The sequence below is a fragment of the Miniopterus schreibersii genome (assembly GCF_964146895.1).
Source record: "Miniopterus schreibersii genome assembly, chromosome: 9".
In the NCBI taxonomy this organism is placed as follows: Eukaryota; Metazoa; Chordata; class Mammalia; order Chiroptera; family Miniopteridae; genus Miniopterus; species Miniopterus schreibersii.
In genome coordinates, this window is record NC_138118.1 from 2332501 (window position 1) to 2360393 (window position 27893).

At 48.1% G+C, this 27893-nt stretch overlaps 1 protein-coding gene across 13 annotated transcripts in view; it reads left to right on the forward strand.

Moving 5' to 3' along the window:
• KMT2C (lysine methyltransferase 2C) overlaps positions 1 to 27893 on the forward strand; it is a 181885-nt gene that overhangs the window by 97656 nt on the left and 56336 nt on the right. For all 13 annotated transcript variants that reach the window (XM_081147756.1, XM_081147762.1, XM_081147765.1 and 10 more), the window contains exons 10-23: positions 6113 to 6282; positions 6701 to 6852; positions 8037 to 8147; positions 10185 to 10813; positions 15599 to 15718; positions 17947 to 18063; positions 20081 to 20182; positions 20363 to 20467; positions 21791 to 21972; positions 22216 to 22380; positions 23503 to 23612; positions 24281 to 24346; positions 25604 to 25816; positions 26646 to 26774. In XM_081147756.1, the coding sequence (XP_081003882.1) occupies positions 6113 to 6282; positions 6701 to 6852; positions 8037 to 8147; positions 10185 to 10813; positions 15599 to 15718; positions 17947 to 18063; positions 20081 to 20182; positions 20363 to 20467; positions 21791 to 21972; positions 22216 to 22380; positions 23503 to 23612; positions 24281 to 24346; positions 25604 to 25816; positions 26646 to 26774 (2371 nt within the window). The remainder of the gene's footprint in view (positions 1 to 6112; positions 6283 to 6700; positions 6853 to 8036; positions 8148 to 10184; positions 10814 to 15598; positions 15719 to 17946; positions 18064 to 20080; positions 20183 to 20362; positions 20468 to 21790; positions 21973 to 22215; positions 22381 to 23502; positions 23613 to 24280; positions 24347 to 25603; positions 25817 to 26645; positions 26775 to 27893) is intronic.

Sequence of the window (27893 nt, forward strand, 5' to 3'; positions counted from 1 at the left end):
CATTTCCTCTACAAATTCCTGCCTCGTTTCACCCCCCATTTTGGGGCATCCCGGTTAGTCTCTGAAGAAGGGTATGTTTTCTGAAATGTGTGTCTGGAAAGATGCCGTTGTCTTCAGGCTACACAGGAGCCTGGTCTGGTGCAGTTTTGTGCTGCACCTCTGCCTTTTGTGAACTTGGGAAACACTTTTGTTTTTCAGAGTTTTTTCAGCTTATCACAGGAGAAAAATATTTTTTATTTAATTAATTTATTTTTTTTAAGTTAACCTAGCCATGGTTTTTTTTTCTGCTTAAAAGCTTTTGTGTCTTTATTTTTTATTTTTTATTTTTTTTGGTCATTTGTTTGTATTTGCTTCCAGGATGCATCTGTGGTTCTGCATTAATTAGCGTGGTTTTCGCACATTGACCACTGTCGGGCTCCAGTTGGACCCCTGGAAAGATCTAGAGGAGTGTTGGTTAACTTTGCCTTAAAAAGAAATTTCACCTTCTTTACATTCTCTTTAATACTGTTCAGTAAAATCTAGACGATGCTGTTTCCTGCTCTCAATTCATTACCTTCTTTGTCATGTTTTTCATTGTCTTGGAAAATGTCCTCAGGTTCCCAGGTGCACTTCCCAAGGCTGTTCTCAGACTAATTTGCTCCCTACGATTCTCTGCTGGTCTCTTTCCCATTGTAACCCTGCTGGGAATCGGATTGGATAGTTGTTTTTTTTAAATTCTGTTCTACGGAGGTATTACAACGTGGGTAAAAGGTTAGGTTGTGGTGTCGAATCTCAGCTTTTCCGGTTACTAAGTGCAGGACCTTTGGCAGTGGCTCGACTTTGCCGAGCCGATTTTCCTCGCGTGGAGAATGTTCACGGTATTCAGCTCCCAGGGGTGTTGGGTTTATCGAGACGGTACCTATAAAGTGCCCACGTACCCACGGAATCAGCACGGAGCTTTCTGTTGAATTCTCTCATGCGTCGCCATGGTCTGCAGTCCCAGTTTGCTCGTTTATTGAACATTTGAAGGCCCGGTACATGTCCAGCTGGACTCTGGTGGCGGCTGGAGACACAGGGGCCTTCTCCAGAGTCTCCATCTAGTGAGGCTGCTCGGTGATGTGAGGGTTGATGTTTTCAGGAACTTTAAAAGTTTGAAAAATAAAAATACCCACATGCCATTTACCTAGATTCACCTGGGGTTAGGGTTTCAGCGTCATCGCCCTTTCTCTCCTCCCTCCTAGCCCCCTTCCCTGCCTGCCCCCCTCATTTTTTGGCCTGAACCATTTGAGGGTAAGTTGCCTGCGCTGTGCTCCCTTCACCCCTAAATACCTGAGTGTGCTTCCTAATGCTCGGGACCGTCTTCCCTAATCACAGCACCGACACCTGCTTCGCACGCTTACACCGCAAGTGTTTTCATCCAGTCTACCGTCCGTGTTTCGGTTTTGTCACTAGAGCTAAGTCCCACATAGCAGTTTCTCCCTCCCCACGTAGGGTCCGAGATCTGGTCTAGGGCCAGGGGTTCCATTTAGTTGTCATGTCTCCTTGGCTCCTTAAATCTGGGAAATTTCCTAAGCTCTTCTCTTGATCTTGAAGGACAGTTTCCCTCACACACCTGTCCCCCCCCCCCCCCCCCAGCACCTTCCCCATTTGTCTCTGTCTGAGATTTCCTCACGAGTATGTAGAGTTCGGCATTTCTTGGCGAAAAGACTGCATAGTGACGAATGCGCCTCTCGGGTATCACAGCCGGTGCACCTCACGCTCGCCTCCTGGCAGGTGCCCTCAGCGCCGATTGTCTGCGCCAGCTGCCGCCGCCAGGTTTCTCCAGTTTTCTTTTCTCCCCTGGATCCAATGAAGCTCTTTAAGGAGACACTGATCGTGCAGATACCCTGCCCCTCCTTTGAATTCCTCTAGGATATTAGGACCTGTTGCCTGGTGCAGTTTTTTGGTTTTTTTAAAAAATCCTCATTGAAGGAGTGAGGATATTTTTTTCCATTTTAGAGAGAGAGTGGGAAGGAGAGGGGAGGAGAGACAGAAACATCGATGTGAGAGAGACACATCGACAAGTTGCTACCCCACGCTCCCGGACCAGGGCCGGGACCAAACCCGAGACCCTCTGGTATGTCTGCAGGCCGCCGGTCTGACCACTGACAGGTTTCACCTGCTGGCTGTAAACTAATGCTCTGACCCATTACTGTCGCTAGCTCTCTGTGTGCTCAGGGTGTCCCACAGCTCCCTTTGGCAGCCTCTTCAGGCTGGTTCCCATGCCCCTGTGACTTGCCCTCCTCGCCTTTCATTTGGGCACCTGCTCACTCTGTGGCTAAGAGATGCTCAAGGTCATTTTATCCCACCCTGGAGTCCGTCTCCTCACCTAGGCCTGGTGCCTGGAGTGGAGAAGGGGCCCTGGGCTTGCCCTTCCAGCAGATGGGGCAGGAAATAGTGCGTGGCTGTGCACGTACACATACACGCTACAAATACATGCACACACGTACATGTGTGTATACTCACGAAATTTATAAATAACGGCTCTACACCAGGACCTCCAGTCCTGATCCCTCCCCCTGAGGGTCCTGCCTTGTCCCGCTCTTGCGAATCCCGGGTCCCACCCACACTTACTCAGCTGCTCAGCGCAGTCAACAGACTTCAGTTTGCTCTCAGTGATAGACTGTACTCCTCTTTTCTGTTTTCCCTTTTTAATATGCCTTTATTGATTTCAGACAGAGAGGGAGAGAGAAACATCAATGATGAGTCATTGATCGGCTGCCTCCTGCATGCCCCCTGCCCCCAACCCGGGCATGTGCCCTGACCAGGAATCAAACCCTGATCGCCTGGATCCTAGGTCGGTGCTCAACTGCTGAGCTACACCGGCTGGGCAATTCCCCTTTTCTTAGTGATTTCAACTTTTAAAAATATAGGCTCCTAACACGCCTTTAGAAGTCAAAAATTATATAAAAAGCTCTACCCATAGTTGTCATTTCCTCCCGTGAGACGTCCACTGCATTTGCTCCTCTGGGTACCTAACATGCTCTCTGGCTTGTCCTTCCTGTGCTTCTTGGTAACGATAGGCAGATAAATTATTTTCCTTCCACACACATTATGTATGCTCTTTTGCATGTTGCTTTTTTCACTTAAAAAGTATCTGCAAGTCACTTTGTAACAGTTCTCAGAGATTTTCCCTCCCCTTCCCCTCCCCCGCTGTCTTATCTGCTACAGTTTCTTTGGCCAGTGGCTTCTGCTTGGGTAGTTAGGTAGTTTCCGTATTTACATAACAGATGGTTCTGAAGGCAGTAATTTTGTGCATAGGGGTTTTTGAATGGTTGGGAGAGGATCTCTAGGACAGATTCCTAGAAGTGGGATTTCTGCCTGGGGGGTAAATGCCCCTGGCCTTGACCTAGATAGTCTCAGATTCCCTCTCCCCCGGCCTGTGACATTTCCCACTGCCCCCTGGAAGGCGGTGCGTGCGGGGAAAGTTTCCTGTACCCTGGCCAACAGTGTCCTGTTCAGCATTAGAATTTTTGCCCATTTTATGGTGAAAAATGACATCCAATGTAATTTTAATTTTCATGTCTCCATTGAGTGAAATTGATCATTAAAAAAAAATTTTTTTAAAATTCTCACCCTAAGATATTTTTTCCATTGCTTTTCAGAGAGTGGAAGAAAGAGAGGGGGAGAGAGAGAGAAACATCGATGTGAGAGAGACACATTGATCGGTTGCCTCCTGCAGGCACCCCGGCCGGGGCTGGGGATGGGCCCACAACCGAGGCACATAACCCGGCCAGAATCAAACCCGAGATCCTCAGTCCCCAGGCTGATGCTCTAATCACTGAGCCAAACGGGCCAGGGCAAAGTCGATCATTTTTATATGTGGAAGGGTAATTTTGACCTTTTATGGGTTGTCTGCTCGTGTGTGTTGCCTCACACTCTTGAAGACTTCGATTTTTTTTAACCCCGCAATTTAAGGGTTCTTTACATATTGGGGCTGTAAGACCTTTATCTGTGTTATATGATGCAAGTATTTTCTTCCAGTTATTCCCCTTTTGACTTTGCTTACGTTGTTTTTTATCTTTTGTCGCACATTATAGTCATATTTATTGGTCTTCTGTTACTTCTGGATTTTTTAGTTAAAATTATCCTTCCCCAACACTGGGGTTACAGAAGAGTTCGTATTTTCTCCCAGTTTTTGCGTCACTCTGTTTTCAGCTTCCAGCTCTAGCCACCGGAGCTGCCCCTTGCGTGTGGTGTGACGTCTCTTTCCAGCGGCCCCCCCGCTGTCCACAGCCAGTCACGCGCAAGACTGCCTTTGCCCCGCTGACTTGAGATTCCCGCACGGGGTTTCGATTTCGGTTGGGGTCATTTCTGGAACTCCTAGTCTATTCCATCCACCTGTCTCTCTATGAACTAATGCCGTCCTGTTTCAATTCGAGGGGCTGTGGGAGTGTTGGTGCCCTCAGAGCCTTTCCATTTCCCATTTTTCCTGCCTGTTCTCGTGTTTACTTTTCCTTTCGAACTCCAGGGTCACCTGGTCTAACTCCGTGAAACGCCTCACTGGAGTTTTTATTGGGGTCGCTTTAAGTGTATTCATTGATTTAGGGGAGAAATGGCGTCCTGAGGATGAGACATCCTAACCAAGAACAGGGATGTCAGCGTGTGTTCAGGTCTAGCGCAGCCTCGGCCCTGAGCGTGCTTGTTTGTACAGGTTTGAGGCACTTCTTAGGTTCACTCTGAGCTATTTTATTCATGTCGTTGCTGTTGTAGATGGGATTGTCTCGTTTATTATACCTTTTAACAGGTTCTTATTCGTGCATGTGAATTCTACTGACTTTTCATTGCTTGCTTTGTATCTTGCTACTTTCTTAAATTCTTTTATTGAATTTATGATCGGTTCTCTAGGAATTTGCGAGTGTGCCATCTTGGCGCCCACGAGGACAGTTTCTCTCCCCTTCTCCGGCTCCCTGCCTCTGTGTGTTTCAGGGTGCACACTGACTTCAGAACCACGTTCATAGCAGTGTATCGGGTAGACGCCTCGCGTTGTTGCCGACCTTAGTGGGGTCACCTCGGGGGTTCCCCAGTTAATAAGACGCTGGCCTTAGAGTTGAGCGAAGTGTGTCTATCACATTAAGGAAATACCCATCCATTTTTATTTTCTCAAGGGTTTTTTAAATTAGGAATGGGTTTTGATTTCTTTTTTCCCCCCAAAGCCTTTTTCAGCATCTATTGAAGTTATTTATTTTCCTCAGACCCAAGACTATGTTAAATTTTATTAATAGACTTTTCTAATAGTTAACCCTCTTTGCGTTTCTTGTATAAGCTTTACTTGAATGTGGCTTAATATTTTCCTGATTTGCTATTGGGGTCTATTTGTCATGTTACCCCGGGGTTTTGCATTAATATTGGTGCGATCACATGGTACCTGTGAGACTTCCGCAGACGTGTGGCTCCTGCTAGTTTCTCTTCTTTGGCCGGCAAGTCAGTGCAGCAGCTCAGAAAGAGGCAGCTCCCCTTGGTGGTTTAGGTCGGAACGTCGGGCGGGCAGTGAGGGCCCCGCAGTCTGTCCGTCTTGTTCCGGGCTCGTAAGGCCAACTCTCAGGCACGGAGGCGGCCGCCGCTCTGTTCTGAAAATGCGAGGGGCCGTAGTTGGATTTGGGTGTGGAGGGATGATTCTCACAATCTGAGACACCAGGTCGTTTGGGGTGGGGGATGGCACTTCTGTAGTGCGCGCCCCTGATTTTGGTTTCTAAGCCAGTGGAGCACCCGGGCAGCACCAGTCTGCTTTCTGCAGGGGGCTGAGTAGACGCACTCCACACGGGCTTCCCCCGGTTCTGGAGCACGTGTCCTGGTTTTGAAGTTTGAGTAGTTGCTGTGTTCTTGGTTTTCCCCCTCTCTGTTTATGTTTTCCTGGATCTCTCCATCCCCTATTTACATTTTCCTGGAGGTTTTAGTGCAAATTGAGTGACGTCTTATCAGATGCTCAAAACAAACTGCTTTTTCAGAAAGAAACACCCTGAGTTAACGTCATGAAAGTTAAAGCCTGATGTATAACCCGCAGGTGTTTCGTGGAGTTCAGAAAGGTTTGCCCCAGAACCCCAATACAGATGCATAACGCCCTGGTTTTGTTTTCGTCTCTCCTGGCGTTTAGAATTGCAGGATCTGTGTCGAGTGCGGCACACGGTCTAGCCCTCAGTGGCACCACAATTGCCTGGTGTGTGACAGCTGTTACCAGCAGCAGGACAACCTGTGTCCTTTCTGCGGGAAGTGCTACAACCCAGAGCTGCAGAAGGACATGCTTCACTGTAACATGTGCAAAAGGTAAGAGGCCCTTATCCCGTCCACGGGCTTCCTCAGCTCCGCTGAGTGGTACACGTGCCCGCGCGCTCCAGCTCCAGCACCCAGTGTCCCTTCAGTTCTGAGGGCTGCTGAGGGCGGAGCCGAGTTACAGTCTCAGGAAGTCAGTGGGCAAAAGACAGGACCAGAAATGAGTATTAACAGGAGAAACTAAAGAGGAAATAGTTTGACGGCGTGGAAATAAAGTGTGTCAGCACCTCTCAGGACCTGCAGAAATGCAGGTTCCGTATCCAGCGCCTTCCCAGTCGCCAGCCCCGTAATCTCTCCCTGTCGGCCTCAGCACCTCCTGTGTCCAGGTTTTCAGCAGTTGCTTCTCTCTGCCCTGCATTATGAGCTTGACTTTTAACTGGGAAACTTTTTTAAAAAACATGTATCACTGCAGGTGGGTTCACTTGGAATGTGACAAACCAGCAGACCAGGAACTGGATTCTCAGCTCAGAGAAGACTACATCTGCACGTACTGCAAACACCTGGCGGCCGAGATGGGCGCCCTGCAGCCGGGCGCGGGCGTGGAGCTGGCCGGCGTCCCTGCAGGTACACTCCGCCCGCCAGCCTCCAACCTCCTGCTTCAGTGCTAACGAGGCACCCCTGTGTGCCAGGTCCCATCTGACTCTTAATTTCTCCGCCTAGTTTAAATGTACACGTGACCCGATCACCTCTGAGGCTGATGACTGAACCTCCGGCTGGTGTGCTTTCCTCCAGGTGTATTCTTTCAGCCAACAGTGCGGGTTCCTCTGTGTTGGGTTATAGGTCCTAGTTTGCGCTCCACAGTCTGCGTTATTTCACTCTAGACAAGTTTTAGTTTTAGAATGTCCTTTTTTTTTTTCTTAAAAAAAAAAAAAAAACATTCTAAAAATTTATTTTTAGTCCGGCCAGCATGGCTTAGCGGTTGAGCATTGACTTATGATCCTGGAGATTGTAGTTTGATTTTCTGGCCGGGGCACATGCCCAGGTTGCAGGCTCGATCCCCAGTAGGGGGTGCACAGGAGGCAGCCGATCGATGACTCTCCTCATTGATGTTTCTCTCTCCCTCTCTAAAATCAATAAGGGCATATATTTCTTTTAAATTGACTTTTAGAGAGGGAGGGAGAGAAACATCTATGTAAGAGCAGAGCATCGATTGACTGCCTCCTGTCTACCCCCTACGGGGGATCAAGCCCACAACCCGGGCATGTGCCCTGGCCGGGAGTAGAATCAACAACCTTTCAGGGCATAGAACGACACCCGACCAACTGAACCACACCAGCCAGGGCTATAATTTTCACCTCTAGAGCACAAAATTTTGCTCAGGTATTTTTAGCGGTGTACTGTTGGCTGTAAACATGATAACAGGATCCTTAGAGGAAGAAACAGAACTTATTTCCAGATTGTTTTTTATTTTCATCAGTATGGGTGACAACCTCCATAAAGCCCGTGTTACTGTCTGCAGGGGGTTTAGTAGACGCTTCTTAATTACTTATATTTTATTCCAGGACACCATCAGTATACAGTATATATTTAAAATAATAAAATGCCAGTTATCTCTTAATTCATTATACTTTCCACAATTTAAAAAATGTAAACATATATTGGGTTCAGAATAGGAAAATGGGAAGAATTATTTATGGCATTTTGGGTGATAAGTTGCCCTCAGTAAAGCAGAGTGATACTTGTTGACTTAAGTTACCAAAAGCAGGAGAACTCATTCTGAGCTAAAGAGTCAATACATTTCTGTTAAGATAACAATGAGATGGAAGTTGAAGGCCCTGAAGACCCTGTGGTATTTCTGGAGCAAGCAGTTAACAAAGATGCCAGCGGTCAGGAGTCTGCACCTGGAATTGTTCCAGATGGTAAGAGAGTTTCCACAATGGATATTGTCTGTTTTCTGGAGAAAATGTGTGTGTGCAGTGAACATGTGAATGTCTGCTAAAATTTCAGTACCCTAAATAAAAATTAGCCAAGACAACTTAGGAAATTGTTCAGAGAGGAGTTTTTAGTAAAATAACTTCAGACAGAAAGTAATAGGGGAAAGGGCACATAGATACTTGTAGCTGAGCTATAATCTAGAGTTAATCACAAGTAAATGTTTTGTTTAGGGGTCAAACGATTTTCATTAAAAAGTAGTGTTACTTTCTCCTTCAGTTACATTTGTTTATTACTAATTAGAGCCGTTGCTGGTTGTGAGATGTTCCATGCAGAGACAGTGAAACATTTATTTTAGGTCGTCTCAGTCCTGTTGAGGGTTATTTCAGTTATTTCAATGCAGCTTTTTGCAATATTGATAATAGCTATTACTGTACTTGAGGATCTGAAATTAATGAGAGACCAGGATGGGGGAAAACTACTTACTAAATTTAATCTTGGCCTCATCTGATAGTTTGTGGTAGTTTATGTGAAATTGTGTGTGTTATAGGTTGACTATATATATATAAAAAGTGTGAGATTTTTTGTGAGGTTAAGTTTATACTTAACTCATTAAAAGTTATGTAAAGTTAAGAAAACTAGGGCAAAGCTTTATTATTATCTATCATCATAAGTCTTGTCACAGTGCAGTCAGAATCCTCAGGGTTTTCCCTGCCCGTCCTCGCCCTGCTTGCTCACGAACCGGAGCACGAGGTTCTGTGCTGATCTTGGAAATTGGCGCTTGGCAGCGGATAGAAACCTTGCTCAGGTTGCTGTGGAGGGAGCAGGGCTGCGGAAGGCTCGGCTCCTTGCTGGGGAGTTCACAGCGGTTCAGGCCCTCGCCGGGAGCAGCCCCGGGAGGCCTCGGGCGCGGTCTCCTCGCTGCCTGATGCCACGGCGTTCCCGCCGTGCCTGTGGTTTCTGTGCAGATTCGTGTCCTTGCCGACTTTTCAGATTAATTCCCCCGCAGAGTTGCTTCCTGCCGCTTAGGTGCACGTCGCAGTAATGACGTCTTTCAGTTAAGTGGCCCTGTCCTTGGGAGAAGGGGCAGTGGGATTCTGCAGGAGGGGACGTTCTCTAGGAGGAGCGGAAGCATTTTTAGAGCGTTTTTGTGTTTAACCGTATTAGGAGCAATCCACTGTGCTATTTGGCGTTTTCTCCTCAACTACGGTCTTTCAGTCAGGTGGGGATGAGAAGTGAGGTTTCGTTTTGATGCCAGAACGTGGGTGCATTTCACTCACCGTGGCGAAGTGTAGAAGGGGCATTAGTGTCCCTGTTAATGCGACTGAGCGGTCGCCGCGGTGGTTGGTGCGCGAGGTGCCGAGTGCTTCTGACCGGCGGCCTTACTCGGTGGAGCACTTGGGGCCCCTGCGAGCGGACCTCGCGGTTACCGTCCCCTGAGGCTGGGGTGATGGTCTAACACTAGCCCCCTGATGTGAAACTTGCTGGTGGGCGACCGGAGGCCTTTCTGACACCGAGTGATGCTCGCTGCCTGGCCAGGTTGGCTTCCTCAGTTGGAGGCGAGGAAGGAGGCTCCGCACTGAGGGCGTTGGGGCCCCGGGGAGGCAAGGCCGGCCCTGCGCCGCTCGCTTCAGTTTGGTGGGCGCCTGCGGCCGCAGGAGAACTTCTGCTCTAGGCCGGGCCGCTCTTTCCCCGGGGCCCTCGCAGGCCCTCCCGAGCCTCCCGGATCCTCGCGGCCCAGCGCTGATCGAGCACAGCTTCACCTGCAAAGTTTTAAGTACTTTTGTAAGCACTCAAGTTGTAAAACATTTTACGTGTGTGATAGAATTATATTAGAAATGCTATTTTAATGTTCTTACCAGAAATAACCTCACTCCCTGGGGATCCTACTATTTAGACCACGTTTTCGGAGGTTTTCTGGTCTGTTGTGTTTGTGCGGCAAGTTTACGCCTCACACCCCCTCATAGGCAAAGACGTGAAAATCCACACCTTCGTTAACACCGCACGTGTCCCGAACTTTGCAGAGTCATCTCAAGACAACATGCTTCCTGAATTGGAAAATCGGGTTTCTCACGCAGTCGATGATGGGACAGTGGAGCCGCCCTGTAAAGCGTCGCACCCCTGTGCCGGAGGTCCCCGCGAAGACACGCTGGAGGTGACAGAGGACGGCGTGGTCCCGGCGCTCCAGGCGCCGCAGGCCGAGGCCCAGCCTCCAGAAGCCGCCCCGCCTGGCCCCGAGGTGCTGGAGGCCTTGGCGTCCCCGAGCGAGGCGAGGACCGCGGGCCCCTCGGGACCCGGCGCCCTGGGGCAGGTGCAGGGAGAAGCGGGGAGGGGCGCAGGCCCTGCGACACCCGTCGCCCCCGAGAGCCCTGCGAAAGACGGTTCCGGCCGCGAGGAAGCCACCGCATCGCCCACAGGGCCAGAGTCGCCGCGCCCGTCCGCAGCGGACACGAGCAAGGCCCACGCGTGCTCCCCAGCCCGCCCCTCGGACCTGCCCACGCGCGACGTGCTGCGCCCCTACCCCCCCGCGCTCAGTGCCTCTGTGGGAAACATCCTGCCCACCACGTACTTCGCGGTCACTCCAAAAATTGGCATGGGCAAGCCGGCCATCACCAAGAGAAAGTTCTCTCCGGGCAGACCTCGGTCCAAACAGGTAGGGCGCGGGCGTCGTGCGGCTCTGTGGGTGGCCCTGGTCCGAGAACCGCGGTCCCGCCTTCAGGGAGACCGACGGGTGACCTTGGCTTGGGTGTTTGGAACATCTTTAGAGAAAGCTGTGAATTTACACTGTTAAACTTGGGGTGGGCTTATCTGGAATTTCAGCTCAGTTGCGAGATGCAAATTAATCTATTTGATTATAGCTTCTAGTAGAAGATACTTAATTTTTTTTTTTTTTTAGTTCTAGGCTACAGTAACAATAGAGCCTAAAAAAAAAAAAAAAAAAAGGCAAAGTTTTGGGTAGAGTGTAACTAACATTGCAGGTTAGGATTTATAACTGGTTTCTTGGAAAAGTCTCAGAACTGTACTGTTGATTTTTAGGAAGGGAAGGGAGCTAGTGCCTCCCGGGATTGTTTTAATAATGTGGGTTCTACCCCTTAAGGGTCAGATCCAGTTCTTTTTAACGGGGACTTGAGTGAAGCTACGTGCAAAGCGGAGACACTGGACCTAAGAGTTACTTATTCTACAAAATTCCTACTTTCTGAACTTTCTATAAAATGGCCAGATATCAAACACTGCAGAAGTGTTTAGTCACAACGGCAATTTGGCGTTTCAAGTCTCACCATTTAAATTGATTGAAACTTTGACTTTTTATAGGAATAATGTCTTGATTATCTGCTCTTGGAATTGTAAGATCAGTAGAAAAATAAGATTGTATTTTATTTTAATGTGAGAATTCATCTCTAAATCAGGCCCAGACATATTTTTATTCTGTAAAGACGGCAAGTTACACTGTTGTCAACCAAGGGAGGTATTTATTCGCAAACCGGTTTTTCTGCCCCTTTGTCTTCTCTTGTGTTTTTATTTTGTTTTTTCCTTTTTTATTTCTTGAATACTTATGTATAATAATTATGTAGTATTGGCTCTGAAAAGATCTTAGCAATGGAAATTTAATTCTCAAATTTAATTTTGGTTCCGATAATTCACATTACATTCTTTAAGGATATGGCATCGTAAATATTCCCGTTAAATTTTACAGCATCTCTCCTTATTTAGAGACACCTGTCCCAGCTGCGGGACCGTTAGGATTGTTTTTCTTTTGACGAGTGTTCTGAGTAGTGTGTGTTCCCGGGTGTCCCCAGTTTTATCGAGCCCTGTCCTCGCGCTTGCTGTTGCTCCTGCCGTCCTCTCCCCCAGCCTGCGGGTGTCCTGCCTCCTCCTCGGCCGTCACTGTCTCGCTCCTGCTTCATAATTTGCTGCTAATCTCAGGAGCGTTTTGTCGGCCGTGGGTTCCCTCCCCGTTATCTTGGTCGTGGCTGGGCCCGCCCCGCACAGCCTCCACCCATCACTCGCTCGGCAGTGCGCACAGGTGCCCCGCCCAGGACCAGTCATTGCTGAGGCACTGGGATCGTATGTTCCTGAACAGGAATGGGCACGGCCTTATATGGGAAATCCGTTACTCTGTTACGTGAATTTCTTTATTTTTTTAGAAATATGTTAATTTCAGAGAGAGGCGGGGAGAGGGGGAGAGAGAGAAACATCAGTGGTGAGAGTCACGGATCGGCCGCCTCCTGCGCGCCCCCTGCTGGGGATGGAGCCCGCAGCCCGGGCCTGCGCCCTGACCGGGAGTCGGACCCCCGTCGCCTGGACGCTCAACTGAGCCACGCCCAGCCGGGCAAGTAGTATTTTTTTAAAGTTTTTATAGGATTTGTTAGCGGTCAGGTCTGTTTAGCTTTCTTGCTGCCAGCTATACTTTGAACATTTTGCTTTTAGTTCATTTTGTAGATACTTTGTAAAGAGTAACAGGGCATTTGGCAGGTTGATTTTTTTTTTTTTTTTTTTTGGTAGGTGAGGAAATCCAAGATTCTAGGCTATAACTGGTGGGTGGATTAGTACGTTTCATATCATACTACAGCGTTTATTGATGCGTTTATGCATGCAAAAAATTGTAAGTGCTTAGTAAAAAACAGATGTGGTTGGTAAGTTTTAAACAGAACAATTAACACAGCAGCAAACAGAAAGAGCCTGGTCTCTTCTAAATCGAAGTGTAGCAAGTGTAAATTCAGTGTAAATTCACCTGCAACAACAGTGTAAACCGTGTTGCAGCCGACAGGGCTCTAACCTCTGAACGGTCTGGTTTTTATCGAAGCTGAGACCTGAAGGATACTTTATAACTAAAGTTAATAATTACAGCTGTGTTTTAGTTTTAAGGTCTAAGGAATATATTAGGTAACTTCTTTGTCAAAATATCTCAGTACATCATACTTTTTCTTCTTTTCCTATAAAATCACACGTAATTTATCTTCCAGTGTCTTACAGAGCGTACTTACTAAATTCATAATGCAATTACCCAGGTTTTTATTACATATGTTTTTCGTAGCAGCCCGAGTGGTTTTCCAATTTCCCCTGAAATGACACCCAAACACTGTGGATCTGTAGAACCCTTCATTTCTGTCCATCCATAGTTTATGAAGTATTAATGCTTTTTAAAATGAGATACGGTTTTGGCATCAAAGCCAACTTTTAAATTATGATGGATGACATAACATCACTCTCAAGTAGGACTTTTTACAGTATGTTTTAAGAACTGCCCACTGACATAACGTTAAACCATCTACCAAAAGGAATTTAAGATGTATGTTACCCAGATGTCCTCAGAAAAACCAGTGGAACTAGCGAGAACCAATTCAGACATCTCGTCCCCCGCTCTCTGCCACTAAATAATTATAAGCAACAAATTGTGATCCGTGAGAAGATGCAAAAGGTGTGATAAGGGAGGTGGCCTCACTCACAAACCAACGTCGAGGCCGGACCTGAGGTTTGGGAAGGAGCAGCCGGCAGAGCTGGAGGCGTCCTGAGCCCCAGGGCTCCGGCGGGTGCAGAGCTGGGCGGGTGCAGAGCTGGGCGGGTGCAGAGCTGGGCGGGTGCAGAGCTGGGCGGGTGCAGAGCTGGGCGGGTTCCAAGGATAGCAGGGGGCCCCTGCTGCAGGCCCAGGTGGGAGGGCGGCAGAGGGCAGGGTTGGGCTTGAAGAGCACCGAGGACCATTGAAGGGTTTGAAGCAGCAGTGGCTCAACCAGATTTGCGGTTCTGAAGTCCTTCTGGCCGCTGCCTGGAGGGAGCTGGAGCCGGGCCTGGGCCGGGAGCAGAGGGCAGGGAAGCAGAGTGATTGGGACAAGACTGGAGAATCGGATGAACCGAATTCACCAGCGGTTTGGACTGAAGGAGTGGCGGGGAGGGGACCGAAGAGGCAGGAGGGGAGAGGTGGAGGGAGAAGAACAGGTCCCACGTCTCCCAGGCCATTTCTGAAGGCGGGTTAGGTGCGGAGCCCGGCCTGGCTCAGGGAGAGTTTAGACGTGGCGAACTTGAGAGTTTGTGAGAAAATGGAAACACTCTATGTATGAGGGAAGTTGAAAGTCACACCAACCGGCTGCGCTCAGAACATGGGACCTTGGGAGACAACCACCCGAGAAGGTGTTTGCAGCCCTCATTGCCGACCAGACTGTTTTTGGGGGGGGGGGGGGGGGCGACACGGACGAGACTCTCGGGTGCAGCCCCAGGAAAGGCGGGCGGCGGAGGAACTGAGTGGAGACTGAGGAAGGTCGAAGGTCGCCAGGGAGGGCAGAGAACCGGTCGGGCTGCTGGAAGCCAGCAGCTGTGTGGATGAGACTCGAGGGGGCCTCTCCGTGGCGTGGTTTCCCCGTAAATGCCGTTATCCCACTGACTGACTGCTCCACGGAGGGTAGCCGGGCGCTTCTTTTTGGTTGATTATTTAAATTCCCGGTGGCATCTTTATGTGATTAATAGTTTGATAATATTCTAGAAACCTGGTAAGTACTGCTGTTAGTTTGGGTCACCTAATTGGTAAAGTGTATAGTGTGCCTTGTCGAATTACCTCAGTCAAACCTGGTTCTATACTGTTTGTTTTGCGTTTTTCTCTAAAATGGTATCTTCATGGAGTAAACATTTTCCATCATCGGATTAGTCCAGGTTATTTCCAGATGGGGTGATTTGGAAGTAAAATGTCTTAGTTTTATTGTAACTGCTCTAATAAGATACTGTTTCTTGTATAAATAATCAGGTACTTTGGGCATTTTAATTTGCAAATTTAGGACAAATTGCTTTAAGATTTTTTTGCTTTTCAAATTAATCCCTGGGATGTGATCTAAGTATAACAGTCGCCTAAAAACCAAAACCCACAATAATGGTCACCAAAGGGAGGGATGAAACGCTAGGACCGTCCTGGTATTTGCACCTGAATGTCACACACTAACTTCCCACAGTTTACAGTGACTGTGTCTACGGATTGCTGGTTTTTATTGCATTTTCTGGTTGCAGTTTTGGCCCACTGGCCAGGCTGCTCGTAGGAGAGGTTACAGGACCTTCTGGAAGGTTAGGTGACCCATTCTCCCTCCCGGGGGCTGATCTCTGCTAGGCGAACGTAATCCGCAATAGCTGCTTACGGTGTTCACGCTCGAGTTCGGTTGACTTTCATTTTATTTGGTGTTATAATTGTAGTGCCTAAGTAAATGTCGATGTCATATAAGCCTTGGTTTTTGATGTTTCATTGTACTGATGAAATATTTAATGTAAATTGTAGCTGCAAACGGTTAAGTGTAAAGTCACCGTAAGTGATAAGCTTATTTTCCCTAACCTGAAGCAGTGTGTCCTAAATTTCCACACGTCTGCATTTGTTTTTTGCTCTCCTGAAATTCCTTAGTTGCTGGCTTTGACCTTTTATGTTGCTGAGTTTTACACATCTGTTTTCTCACCTGCCATATCCTAGGGGGCTTGGAGTACCCATAACACAGTGAGCCCGCCTTCCTGGTCCCCAGACATTTCAGAAGGTCGGGACATTTTTAAACCCAGGCAGCTTCCTGGCAGTGCCATTTGGAGCATCAAAGTGGTAAATAAAATCGCATTTACATTCATGTATCATTTCTGTCTGCTTTTCTCCGAGTAGAAGTTAAGAATCGAACCTTTCCTTTCTCACTAGTTCAGCTACCAGAGCCATGCTTTTAACCTAAAACTTTAATCATGAAGCAGCAGCGTGCTTGCACTTAAAACATGAATTGGGAGGAAATTAAATTGCAATTTTACGTGTCTGATTTTCAGTGTGAATTTTAATGCCCTTTTCCGCAGTTTCTTTTATGTCGTCATTAGCATTATTGGGGGAAACCCTTGTCGCACAGGCTGGGCAGCCGTTAAGGACTTGGTTATTTATTCGGACACCATAAAATCCTATTGCCTGGAAGAGACTAAAAGAAAAACGACACTAGGCTGTTACTGTGCTAATTGATGCAGAGGAAATGCCAGGACACAGCAGATTTTATTGGCTGCGTTACCCTCAAAGTCACAGGGCCCCTTTTCCGTGCCCCGGCCACTCTGCTAGCCCTTGAAGTACGTTACGTTGTCTGGTGCGTTTTGAAGGGCAGAAAATTAACTTGAAAAATTGTTAACCGTTTGAAAAGTCGAAACCTTTTGCTGGCTGGAGGACAGCTTGCCGTGGTCCCCTGCATTCGCTGTAATTCTGGGGCGAGGTGGTTCAGGTTCAGAGGAGCTGCAGAGGCCACTTTATTTCCGACCAGCGTTGGAAGAACTGGTTTTTGAGCTCATTCTGATGTCATGCAAGGTGCTGAAACTGTAAACACTCGTTTTCAGAGTATAAAAGATGACTCTTTGACAGTTTTGAAGCAAGTACCACTGATTTTCTTATTCTTACCTGTGTCATTGGATGTTGGGGAAAAATAAACGGAGATTATTAGAGTCTTGATTTAATCACTCACTTAAAGAAAACGGGTTTCCTACCTGTTAATGAAAGGACTAGAAGAAACGGTCCAGTGCAGCCCTGCGGTCCCTTTGGTCAGAGCAGCTCAGGGGACCCAAAGGACAGCGGTTTCAGAGGACGGGGGGGCAGTTTGAAAATTGGTAGGTGGCTGTGCTATTAAAACAGACGGAGAAGTAGACACCCCCCCCTTCACTCGTGTGTAAGAGTCTTACACTCACGATATAATCATTAATTATCAACTTGGAAAGCGTTCTGCCAAATAGGTACTGAGTTCAGCATTTCACGCTGTGATGGGGGACATCAGTTGAGCACAAGGTACACTATTTAGCTTGTTAGGGAAAAAACAGCAAAGGATTTTCCTGAGTATTTTCATAATTTTCAATATATATATAAGGATATGTAGGTGCCAGGTTTTTTGAGGTAGTAATAAGTCTGAGTATAAACAAGAACAAAACCCCCACAACACGTAACCCTAGTACTTTAACTTGTTAAAATATTGGGGAATTTAACGTGTTTTCCCATAGAATTTTTTTCTCATGTTGGGTAAAAATTCCGATAAGTTATTTCCGTTTTAAGTCCTCAGAGATGATTTAAAGCAAGCCTTTCCCCCCTCCCCGGTTTTCCTGTCTGTAAAAAACGCCCCTCTGAGTACGATGAGAGAGAGGCCACGCGTTCAGCCACACAGACAACCGAGGGATTGCGGGACGGACGGACAGGTCTCCGGCAAGGAGCCGCGCAGGCGCGCTCTGGGGGAGGCGGCGGTTCAGGGTAGTGGCTCAGAGCCCGACCCGCCGGCCCTGCGACCTCGCGGCGCTCGGCGCACTTGTCTCGAGTGGGGCAGAGCAGGACGCGGGAGGCTGTGAGGGACACGCGCTGCGAGCTGCCCACGCGTCCCCCGGACGTGTGCGCTCTTAGGACCACGATTACCCAGAGGCCGGGGAGCCAGAGGCGCTCCCCGCGTCCCCGCACACCGAGTACAGGTGTCGCACGTGCACGTACTGGGGGCCCTGGGCGTCCTTAGGCACCTGGAATGCAGGACGGGGCCGGGGGGAGTGAGGCCGGGGCCTGCGGGTGCCGGGCACGCGCACCGACAGACCCAGAGTTTTGATTCTCAGGTTATAGGCGCTTTATGTCTTTTTTAATTTGCAGAATACATATTGAAAGATAGAAATACACAGAATATATTGAAAGACACAAATAATAATCCTGGTCTCAATATTTGATCAGAATTAAAAGAAAGAAGCAGCTCTTTGTGTAACATTTAATAAGATGTTTTATCTCCCACTTGGGTCTTAAATTCTCTGGGGCTTGTACCGAATGCTGACTTTTCCTTGTCTGTCCTGTAGGGCCGAGGGTCGGGGTTCCCAGGGAAGCGGAGGCCTCGCGGTGCAGGACTGTCGGGCCGGGGCGGCAGAGGCAGGTCCAAGCTGAAAAGCGGAATGGGGGCTGTCGTGCTGCCCGGGGTAAGGCTCCCTCCTTCTTACGTTCACTCTGACCCTCCACACGTCCACTCTCCACGCTGATCTCATGGGCAGCAAATTATGTAGATGCTAAAATTGTTAATTTTACTGTATCTCTACTGTGCTTTTTAAAAAACACACAAAAAACCACAAACTTCTGGTCAGGTTTTCTACTTTCTTACCTTTTTTCTCTTGCCTTCCGTTTTGATTCTGTTCTTTCCATGCCGATCCTCCCCCCAAATCCAAATGCAATATATTTTCTTTATTATTTAAAAAAGGGCGAACGCCTGTCATAGTCTTGTTTAGCTGAAAAAGCTCTGTTGGCGTTTTGAGTTTTCGGTGTAGCTGCTCTCAGCGTTGTAAAGCGGTTCACGGAAGAAACGCGAGGTTGCAGGTGAGCACCGACCCTGAGATGTGAAGGACTTTGTGACTCTCTCACACTTTTAAGATTGACAAGTATTTGCTGATTGACACACGATGAGGCTTTATTTACAGGTGTATTGAAAAAAACTATTTGGCAAGTAATGTTTCCCGCAGTAACTATTCTCCCCAAATTCTGATTTTCAAATTCTAGTTTTTGTTTTAAGATCAGGAGACAGGTGGGATTGTTTAATTTTACTACAGAAGGAGTCAGGGGACACGGGGCCCGGTCCTTTTTTAAGAAAGCAAATTCATTTCATTTCTTAACTGAGTCTTTTGTAGACCAGATGCTTTCATTTCGACAGAGCCCGATTTATCTTCCTCCGTGGATTGTGCTTTGGGTGCCTGAGAAATGTTTGCGTAAACCCAAGGTTATGAAGGTCCTCAGTGTTGTCTTGTGGAAGTTCTGGAGAAGTTCTAGGTTTCGCATTTAATCTCTGATCGCGTTCGAGTTAACTTTTATGGCGGCTGTGAGAACGGGTCAGAGTTTACTTTTCGGGACACTGAACATCCAGTTGTTCCAGTGCCGTTTTCTGAATTGCCTTTGCATCGTTTTGAAAATCAGGTGTCTGTCTGTCTGTGGATCTAATTTTGGAATCTCTTAAAGTTTCCTCTGTCATTAGGCTAGTACTGTGCTCTCCTGATTTCTTACTCGGTAACTGCTCTTGAAATCAGACACCGTGAGCCTCCTGATTTTCTACTTTTTAAGTTCTCTTGGCTGTTCTAAGTCCTTCGTGTTTCTGTGAGAATTATAAAATCAGCTTGTCAATTTCTACAAATCAGTTCGGTGGGATCTTGGTTGGATTTGCATTCAAACTACAGATCAGCGTGGGGGAAATGGACGTTTTAACCATATTGAGCCTTTTACCCCATGAACTTTGCGAATCTCTCCATTTCTTCAGGGCTTTAATTTCTCTCAGTGACGTTACTTAGTTTTCGACACCCAGGTTTCTCTCCCCGTTTCGCAGATGCGTTTCTAAGCCGCCCGTATTTTTCATGCCGCTGTAGACGGCAGCGTGATCTCAGTTTCATAGTGTGGCTGTCCTGCTGGTACCTAGAAACAGCGCTCGTTTCCGCGCGCTGACTGCACCCTACAGCCTTGCTAGCTCCCTCGCCGCTTCCCCTCGCTGATCTGTAGAGTTCGTTGGGTGTGCACACACGCAGTCATGCCGGCAAATAAAGGGTTACGTCCCTTCCGCCGGGAGCCTTCCTGATTCCGTGTTGCGTCTGCGATGCCGGCAGCACAGTGCCGGTGGACCTGGCGAGGTCGGGTGGCCTTGTCTTGTTTTGATCCCGGGGAGTCAGCGCTGAGTCTTTCATCACAACATACGGTGTCGGCTCTGGTTCTGTTGTGTTTTTCTTAGTCGACGCCCTGAGTCAGTGTGAGGACCCCGCTGTCCCTTTGTACCTTGCTGACCTTTTTCTGTGTGCGAATCGGGAGTAGGCGTTGGAGTCTCCAAGGTCGTCTCCGCATTTCTGCAGACAGTCCTACGGCTGCTTTGCCGACGCGGTGAACGACATCCGTCGGCCTTCTGTGCGCCGACGCCGCCTTGCGGCCCTGGGATAAACTCCCTGGTGTCTGTCTGTCCTGCGTCCCTAGGTGTCCGCGGCCGATGCCTCGTCGAGCAGGGACGAAGACGAGAACTCCATGCACAACACGGTGGTCCTGTTCTCCAGCAGCGACAAGTTCACCCTGCATCAGGTTTGCACCCCCTGCGCGCGGTTTCCACTCCCGACCCCCTGCCCGTTTCCCCTCTACGCCCGCCGAGGCCACCCGATGCCCAGCACTGGAGCTGTGTTAGCAAAGAAGGTGCTTTGAAAATGTCATCAAACGTTCGCCTGGTGCCTCATTTGAAAGGCGCCCGCGTGCTCCTCGTTGCAGGACATGTGCGTGGTCTGCGGCAGCTTCGGCCAAGGCGCGGAGGGAAGGTTGCTGGCCTGCTCCCAGTGTGGGCAGTGCTACCATCCATACTGCGTCAGTATTAAGGTAAATACGCTTACGTTTAAGTGACGTGACACAGTTGCAGTCGAATTTGATTGTGTTTGATTTGGGTAGAACCCGGCTTCCAGCTCCTAGAATTACTGAAACACTGTCGGTAATTGTACGTACGTGACGACACTTAGATACTTTCAGTATTGCCTTTCAGGTTTTACCTGAAGAAACTAACTCGGTAAATCTGTTGTCTTTGAATTGTAGCAGTTATCCTGCTATTGTCTTGAAAAAAGGTAAAACATAAAAAGGCATACATTTAATTTAAAAGATACTTCATACTGTTACTTCTAAGGCCTGAGTTTAGTTGATACGTCCTGTTTATTAATTATAAAAGTTGAGAGTATTTCATAAAAAGTCTTAGCCCTCCGGGCCTCTCCCCGCACTCCCTCTTCTCAGCCTGACCGTGTACCCGGGGTGCTCCGTTAGGCTCCGTGGGCCAGGAGGTTGATGTTTTTAATCAGTTGGTCGATCTTGGCCATATTTCTTCAAAATTTTTCCTGTTTCCTTTGCCTCCCCCCCTTTCCAGAATCTCACTTTGTGTGTGTGTGTGGGAGAGAAACTGCATGACATTCTCCCCCAATTACTGACACTTTGTGCCCCCCCCGCCCCCGTTTTTCTCTGTGTTGTACTTTGTATAGTTTCTATCACATTTCCCAAAACTCGCCGCTGTTAGGTAGCGTGTAATCTAGTTGAAGCCCAGCCAGGGGATTTTCCAGGTAACTTTATTCTTTAATCTCAGTTCCATTTTATCGTTTATCATCTTGTAGTTTTGAATTTAAGTTTTTCCCTTCACGTCTTTGTGTTTATATGGCACTTCTCCCTGTATGAACTAATCTTCCTGCTCGTTTGGAGATGTTTTCCTGCTGCTTTTCGCATCTAGTAGATTTTGATCGAATGTGGACATTGTGCACTGTGATAGTATATTGAAGGGAGTCGGGATTTTGTTCCTTTAAAACACATTGAGCCTTTTTGTGTCAGGCAGTTATTTGTGGGTAAGTTTGAACCTTTCGAAGCTTCTCTTTAAGCTTCCTGATGTCCTTCTGGAGAACCTTCATGATAAGGTTGCTGTTCTTAAACGTTTTGGTCTGAGAACCCTTAACACTCTTAAATATAAACAAATTAGAATTTTTGTTTATGAGGATAATGAACATTGAATATTTTATTTTAGAAATTAACTGGGAATATTTTAAAACCCAGAAATAAACAGGCACAGCTTGTATGGTGTCAACGTAATGATCGTCAGCCTCTGCAGAACTCACTGAGTGGATCGGCCTGGGTTGATGTATAAACCACGGGGGCCGGCTGTTTCTCTTCCAGATCACTAAAGTGGTTCTCAGCAAAGGTTGGCGGTGTCTCGAGTGCACCGTGTGTGAGGCCTGCGGGAAGGCGACGGACCCTGGGAGACTCCTGCTGTGCGATGACTGCGACATCAGTTATCACACCTACTGCCTCGACCCTCCCTTGCAGACGGTTCCCAAAGGAGGCTGGAAGTGCAAATGGTACCCGGGGTTTACGTCTCCCGTTCATCCTCAGGCTCAGAACTTGCCCGCGCTACTGCTCTTTTTAAAATCAGCCGTGTCTGCTTAACTGCGTAATGCATGTTTACCGTGATAGATATCACGAGTCAGAATTTTCAACTGTGAGTTAAATAATTTCCCCTCTTGTGCTCACGCGTAGCTTCTTGAGTTATACTCGCTGAACAACTAAGTAAAATTGCGACTTGGGGGGACGTCGGCTTTCAGGTGCGTTTGGTGCCGACACTGCGGCGCCACGTCCGCGGGCCTGAGGTGCGAGTGGCAGAACAACTACACGCAGTGCGCGCCCTGTGCCAGCCTGTCTTCCTGCCCCGTCTGCTGCCGGAACTACCGGGAGGAAGACCTCATCCTGCAGTGCAGGCAGTGCGACAGGTACTGTGCCGGGCGGGGCGAAACGAGCACAAACGGTTGTTAAATTTAAGAAGCAGCTTTGCTTTCCAGATGTGTAGTCAGCTAGAGACCCAGAGAAGTTTCCAGTTTTGTCTTCTCAGTTCCAGACTAAAGATTCCCCCCCATTCATCCTCACCTGAGGATATTTTCCCATTGATTTTTAGAGTAGAAAGGGCAGGGGGGGAGGCAGAGGCGTCAATGTGAGAGACACACATCGATTGGTTGCCTCCCACTCTCACCCCAACTGGGGCGGAGATCGAACCTGCAACCCAGGTATGTGCCTTTGACTGGGAATCAAACCCAAGACCCTTCGGTGCCCAGGCCGACACTATAACCACTGAGCAACACTGGCCAGGGCCAGGCCAGAGATTTTTAACTTGGGCCTTTTTGAGGGTTTATAAATCCCTTGAAATTAGATGCAGCCAAATCATTGTCTACATATATGCATTTTCCTAGGAGGGTTTCTGAATGTTTTATTAGATTTTGCAAAGGACTGCACACACTCTGTTTTCTTTAAACCACTTCTTAAAGCTCTCGACACTAACTCTAGATATTAGGTGCCACTCCCGCTCCCCCTGCACCGTCTGCGTGGAGCCTCCGGGTCGAGTGCTGTCCTGTTGTCCGGCTCCCCTCGTGCCGTGTGCACAGTTGGCTCCCCAGGTAGTGTTAGCAGTGCCGGCCGGCGCTGCAGGCGTCTCAGGACTCGGCCTGCAATTCCCAGTTCCAGGGCCAGACGACTCCTTTTGTTTCCCGGTTACCACTCAGCCTCGGTGGCTGAGCAGGGGTCCCCGTGGGGCGCACACGACACCATGTGCAGCCTCTCAGTCTGTGCACTGGCTCCGGCGAGCGTCCAGGTCTTCAGTGTGCGGTCGTCAGACCGTTGGCCTGCCTTGTGTAGGCTTTTGCTCCCTTCCTCGTACTCATTTCATTCCCTTCCCTCCCTCCTCCGCCACTCTGACCGTGTTTGTGGGTCAGCGGGCGAGGTGGGGAGCATTTAGGCTTGGGGGCTTGAAGTGTGGGGCCTGGCAACTCCTGTTTTTAAACGAAAACCATTCTCGGTATAGTTCTTTCTTTCCTTTTCACGTACAAATGCGGTCTTTCCAGATGGATGCACGCCGCCTGCCAGAACTTGAACGCCGAAGAGGACGTAGAGGGCGCGGCCGACTCTGGCTTTGACTGTAGCATGTGCAGACCCTACGTGCCCACATCCAACGGTGAGGGAACCCGCCGGGCCGCCGGCCACTCCCAGGGAGCGGGCTTCGCGCGAATCCCTTCCTTTGGCGAAACTATGGTTTGAGCAAGTATTGCATGAAGCTTAAGTTAGGTTTATTACTCTCATTATTCCAGTTTAAAACAATTTGTTTACATAAAGTAAAATAAGCGTATCTTTCAGCTATAAAATGCAATTTTGCTTTTAAAAGTCTCAGCCATGTGGTGGTAACAGTGCATAGAAATCCAGGACGTTGGTTCTTTAACTCGGTTTTTTAACATGTCTTGATTTCAGAGAGAGGAGGGGAGAAGGGGAGAGAGAGAGAAACATCAATGATGAGAGTCATGGGTCGGCTGCCTCCTGCACGGCCCCTACCGGGCATGCGCCCTGAGCAGAAGCGAACCGCAATCTCCTGGTTCGTGGGTCGATGCTCAACCGCTGAGCCGCGCCGGCCGGGCTGGTTCTTTATCTTGATCAGTGTTTCCTCCTTACTTGTGTATTTCCTTCACCCGCATGTTTTAAAGACAGCCTTTAAACCCTGTTTAGTTTTCAAGCATTTATTTTAGGAGAATGGTCATAGGAATAGAAATTTTAATCATTTGTAATACTTTAAATATATTTCATCTTTTCCCCTCCCCCAAAAACCTGTATGACTCTCTTCTTTCACTCCAGTGCCTTCCTCAGACTGCTGCGACTCCTCCCTCGTAGCACAGATCGTCACAAAAGTGAAGGAGCTAGGTAAGGTCCGAGGGCCCTATTTGGCTGTTCTTTACAAAAAAATATAAATGTGTAATTGTTGACGCCACTGACTTTCACGTGCACATGAGACCTGGCTTAAGCATGTGGGTGCTCGGTCTAGATTCCCTAATGTTGGTAATCATTTCTACAGTTGGTATTTAAAGGCTCATCTTGCCCAGCTTTAGTGGGACAAGATTCCTGTCAGTCTCACCCCGTTGGCCATGAAATAACCGTTAACTCCGCGCTTGCTCTTTTCACTGATCTATTACTGTGCGTAGTTATCAGTGAGCAGAAAATAGGCCTCGTTACAGGTGCCCTTAGCATTAACTCCGTCTATTGCCATTTCTTCTACGGCCCGTCAGCCTAGAATGGCGATGGCGGTGGTGCTGTCATTCAGCTCTCCTCTTGTTTACTTCTGTTTGCTGTCACCATACCCAAAAGTATCTGGATAGTTCAGAAATTGTCCTTATGAGCGGCAATTCTGTGGATTTTAAAAACTGCAGGATTTCCCCTTGTTTATACCTCCCCCTGTAAGGGATTCTACCGATGCTTTGCTTTCCAGATGCGCTTCCGGCGTTTCCTTGTTTCTCTTGTACAAATCGGTCCTCACCATTCAGTCTGACCGGACTCTCCAGGAAAAGGCTCCAGCTGAGAGGCTGAAGCGTTGCTTTTGGCCTCAGTGCTTTCTTTCTAAATCCTTATGTTGACACGTGAACAAGGAAATGACAGGGAGACATTTGTTTGTTTGTTTGTTTCTTTAATTTTTTTGATTTAAAAAAATCTTTTGTTAATTCTCAACTGAGGATATTTCTTTCCGTTGGTTTTAGAGAGAGTGGAAGGGTGGGGGTGGGGTGGGGTGGGGAGCAACATCGACATGAGAGAGACACGTAGATTGGTTGCCTCCCACACACCCAGGGCCGGGGATCGAACCTACAACCCCGGCTCGTGCCCTTGACTGGGAATCAAACCCTTGACCCCTGATGCACAGGCTGATGCTCTAACCAGCGAGCACACCCGCCAGGCCTGGAAGACCATTTTTTAAAAACTTGCAACCTTTCTGCCTGTAACTTAAGGAAATTTGGCCAATTGCTCTTACTTTCAGTCATGTACTCTTAGTTAGTCGTGCATTTCGTAGATGATTATTTAACAGCAGTGGCATTGCCTTGATGTGGGTGTTTTATGTCGTGAGTCAACTTCTCAGTGAGAGAGAATTCAAGCGAGAGTTTTAATTTGCATCCTTGGATATTGTTTTTGCAGACCCACCCAAGACCTACACCCAGGACGGGGTGTGCCTGACCGAATCAGGGATGACGCAGTTACAGAGCCTCATAGCTACAGCTCCAAGAAGAAAACGGTCAAAGCCAAAGTTGAAGTTGAGGATTATAAACCAGAACAGCGTGGCCGTCCTGCAGACCCCCCCAGACATCCAGTCCGAGCACTCACGGGACGGCGAAATGGATGACAGTCGAGGTAGTACTGATTGATTTTGTGCGCTGTATGTTTGCAAGAATTAAAGCATATAAGGTAGCTTTTAAAATACGAATGATTCCTGTAAGGATAAATCCCACTGACGTAGGTAACCCTCAGTGTGACACCTGCCGTTTCCAGCCAGATGGGTGGTCTTCCCCGACCTGCCTTTGCTGGTTCCCTCCCTTCTCACGTGACCTTTACACACGTATGTGTGTCTGTGTGCGTACATACACACACACGTATGATTGATTTCAGAGGGGGAGAGAGAAACATCAATGATGAGAGTCATTAATCAGCTGCCTCCTGCTGGGGATCAGCTCAAAACCCAGGCATATGCCCTGGGTGGGAATTGAACTGAGATCTCCTGGTTCATGGGTCAGTGCTCAACCGCTGAGCCACGCCAGGCCCTCCATGCCTTTTAACGACGATAGGTTAACACCTGGAAAGGGAGAAGGTTTGTCTTAAATTGGTAGCTCAGTTTTGGGTATAGTATTGGAATAGGTGACACCCAATTCCAGCTGTAGTTGGAACTCAGAAGGGAGCTCTGGGCTTGAGAGCAAGCCATGGGGTCCGCGGCCTGAGGACATAATTAAAACCAAGGGAATGATTCGGGTGCAAATTGATTTATAATTTTCTCTGTGTGTGTAACTGTTTCATTTCCTGAGATACTGCATTAAGTAGCATGAGCTCTGCGGCCATTTGGGGGCTTTTCCCACCCTGGGCGCATGGTTAGCAGGGCTCGTGACCCTTCTCTGTGTGTTTCCTGTTCCGTGGGAATGACGTACTTGATAGGTTTCCCAACTTTCTCTGTACGTTTACTGTTTTCCAGAAGGAGAGCTCATGGACTGTGATGCGAAGTCAGAATCTAGTCCGGAGCGGGAAGCTGCGGATGACGACGCCAAGGGCATGGAAGGGACAGAGGGCGTCAAAAAGAGGAAACGGAAACCGTACAGACCAGGTGCGGCGAGTTCCGATTCCGCCCCAACTCAGTCTAAGAAAAATAGAGTGGCCAGGGCTTCCCTTACAATTGACAGGATGAAACGCAGCTTCTCCGCATCTTCTGAACTGAGACGTGGGTGTTTAAGTGAAAGAACCGAACTGTTTGAATGTGCTCTTCGGGTGACAGATTCCCTAGGTTGGATCTGTGATACTTCACCATAAATCGTTATTTAAAGCCTTTCCCCGAACGTCAGCCATTTCATCAAATGCTTACTAGATGGCTTTTATCTATACCTTTCTAATATTTTTGTTTTTTAAGCTTATTTTAGTATTTATGCCGGAGTGCCAGGAAATACACAGTATGGAAGAGGCGTGTTAGGGTCCTTAGGCCTCCTGAAGTGTATAGTCCTGTTAGTACTATGATGACAAACTCTCTTATTTCCTGTCTGCCTCGGGGGTAGAGAGAAAAGCTGTCTTGCTTGTCATATTTTATTTGCCCTATTGGAGTAAATTATTGAAATGGTCACAATTCAAAACATATAGCCTTTCTTTAGGCAGCTTATTAATGTTTTATATACCAAACCTGTGCGGTGTTAAGTTGAATTGGTTCCGATTGCTCGTATTACTGACAAGAGAAAGAACTGTCTCACTGTTTGTATTCTGCAGGACCTCAGGTGCTAAGCCTCCTTACAGAGGGGCCACATCTGTAAGGACCCAGACTAGCATCACCCAAATCACTTTATGGAAACGATTTCACTTCTTCCCGATTATGAGGCGTATAAATACACTTACTTTTTTTAGACACTGCGATTCCTTCTGGGAACTTTTATTTTTCCCCCCTCTCTCTGCCTCACATGGAAGCCATCCATCCCTCCCAGTGACCCCTTACGTCACAAAGTACATTGTTAGGCTTGGATCACGTGACAAAGCCGATGACGTTGACCGTGTGTCAACATTATCGCTGCTTTACCAGCAAGGGGTCTGAGCACTGGAAAGTTAAATCAGTTGCCCAGAGTCAAGTTGCGAACAGAATTTCAGAGTCGGCTCTGGTTTCCTTGCCCTTAACTGCAGACCTGCGCACGTCTCCCAAGGGCCTCGCTGAGGAGTGACAGACGCAGTGGCCCTGAAGTCTGTCTAG